Genomic DNA, 1,928 nt, shown 5'->3' with positions numbered 1-1,928 from the left:
ATCAAAGGAATAGAATTTATTATCAAACTTCCAGTAAGAAGAATTCTAAGTGACAATGGCTCGGAATTTGTCAATGCCACCAGTGAGAAGTTCCTCACAGAAGAAGGAATCGATCACAACTTCTCAGCTCCATACACTCCATAACAAAATGGTGTAGTTGAAAGACGTAATAGAACACTTGTTGAAGCTGCTCGATCCGTGCTCAATTACGCAAATCTCCCTCTCTATCTTTGTTCTGAAGCCGTATCCACCGCTTGCTTCACTCAAAACCGAAGCATCATCAATCGACGACTCAATATGACTCCATACGAAGCAATGAATGGTCGAAAGCCATCCATCTCATTCCTTCACATCTTCGGATGCCGATGTTTCATCACAAACAACCGTGATCAGCTCACAAAGTTTCAACCAAAAGCTGATGAAGCAATCTTTTTAGGATACTCTTCTAAATCCAAGGCATACCAAGTTCTCAACCGAAGAACCCGTGTTGTGGAAGAAAGCTTTGACATTACCTTTGATGACAACTTTGTTCGGAATTCTGGCCCCACTCACATCACTACTCACATCATGGTGTCTGATGCTCCTCCGCCAGGATGTCCGAACCCTCCAACCATTCTTGAGGTTGAATTTGAAACTCTCTTTGGTCCGTCTAAAACAGCTCTTGATTCCAAATCACGATTTCGTCCGTCTCTCATTCCAATTCCTTCTTCGGAAGCCTCAATCTCTCAAAACCTCTTTGGTCCTCCTCCTAGCCTATCTCCATTTGATTCTGAACCTTTTCAACCTTCACAGGTTGAGTGGGAGGATAATGCAAATCCCTCTATTGAATCAAATATAGATGGCTTCCAAAATGCAGCTGCTGACTTCGATGACCCAAATCCTCTCAACATTGATGAAATTGGAAATTTCTTTGAATTTCCCTCCGATGATGATGTAAATCTCTCTGGTTCTGGTTCAGAAGTGCAGGGGGAGCATCACTCCAATACTCAAATCATTCAGGGGGAGCAAATCACTTCTACTGTTGATATAGGATCCTCTGTTGCACAAGAACTCCCTCGATTGCATGTTTGGACGAATGATCATCCTCCAAACCAGGTAATTGGCAATCCCAATGTTGGTGTTCAAACTCGCTCAGTGACCAACATCCAAAATGAATGCCACTTCTCAGCTTTCATCTCCATGGTTGAACCAAAATCTATCAAGGAAACATTAGAGCATGTTGATTGGATTACAGCCATGCAAGATGAACTGGCAGAATTCAACCGCAATGAAGTCTGGACTCTTGTTCCTCTTCCTCAACATCACCCTATTGTAGGGACTAGATTGGTATTTCGCAACAAACTAGATGATGTAGGTATTATCATTCGAAATAAAGCAAGATTGGTAGCAAAAGGATTCACTCAAATTGAAGGTCTTGATTACGATGAGACATTTGCTCCTGTTGCACGACTTAAAGCTATCAGAATCTTTCTTTCTTACGCAGCTCACAAAGGTTTCAAAGTTTTTCTAATGGATGTTAAGAGTGCTTTTTTAAATGGTGAACTTGACACCGAAGTTTACCTCCAACAGCCCCCTGGTTTTATCAATCTCTCCTTTCCAAACCATTGCTACAAACTTCGGAAGGCTGTCTACGGACTCAAGCAAGCTCCTCGAGCTTGATATGATACTCTCACAGATTTTCTCAAGCGCTCAGGTTTTCAAAGGGGTATTATGGATCCCACATTATTTCAAAGATCAAATAACAAACACCTCATGTTGGTTCAAATTTATGTGGACGACATCATTTTTGGATCTACCGATTCATTTATGGTTGTTGACTTTGCCAAACTTATGGTCAGTCGTTTTCAAATGAGCATGAATAGAGATTTAAGCTTCTTTCTTGGCCATCAAGATAAACAGACTAACAAAGGCATTTTTATTCATCAAGA

The 1,928-nt window shown here is 41.1% G+C and overlaps 1 protein-coding gene across 1 annotated transcript; it reads left to right on the top strand.

Moving 5' to 3' along the window:
- The first annotated feature begins 297 nt into the window (after positions 1 to 297).
- LOC145095735 (uncharacterized) lies at positions 298 to 1,659 on the top strand. Its single transcript, XM_079033566.1, has one exon. It carries the CDS (start codon positions 298 to 300, stop codon positions 1,657 to 1,659), a length of 1,362 nt encoding a protein of 453 aa, XP_078889692.1.
- The last annotated feature ends 269 nt before the right edge of the window (positions 1,660 to 1,928 follow it).

Source organism: Lactuca serriola, chromosome 3 (genome assembly GCF_051521515.1).
Source record: "Lactuca serriola cultivar US96UC23 chromosome 3, Lser_US96UC23_V15, whole genome shotgun sequence".
NCBI lineage: Eukaryota > Viridiplantae > Streptophyta > Magnoliopsida > Asterales > Asteraceae > Lactuca > Lactuca serriola.
This window is presented reverse-complemented; position numbering and strand designations above follow the sequence as displayed.

What these genes read in the sequence shown, in the direction of transcription:
- LOC145095735 (XM_079033566.1), top strand. Translation starts at nt 298, where the DNA reads ATGACTCCATACGAAGCAATGAATGGTCGAAAGCCATCCATCTCATTC.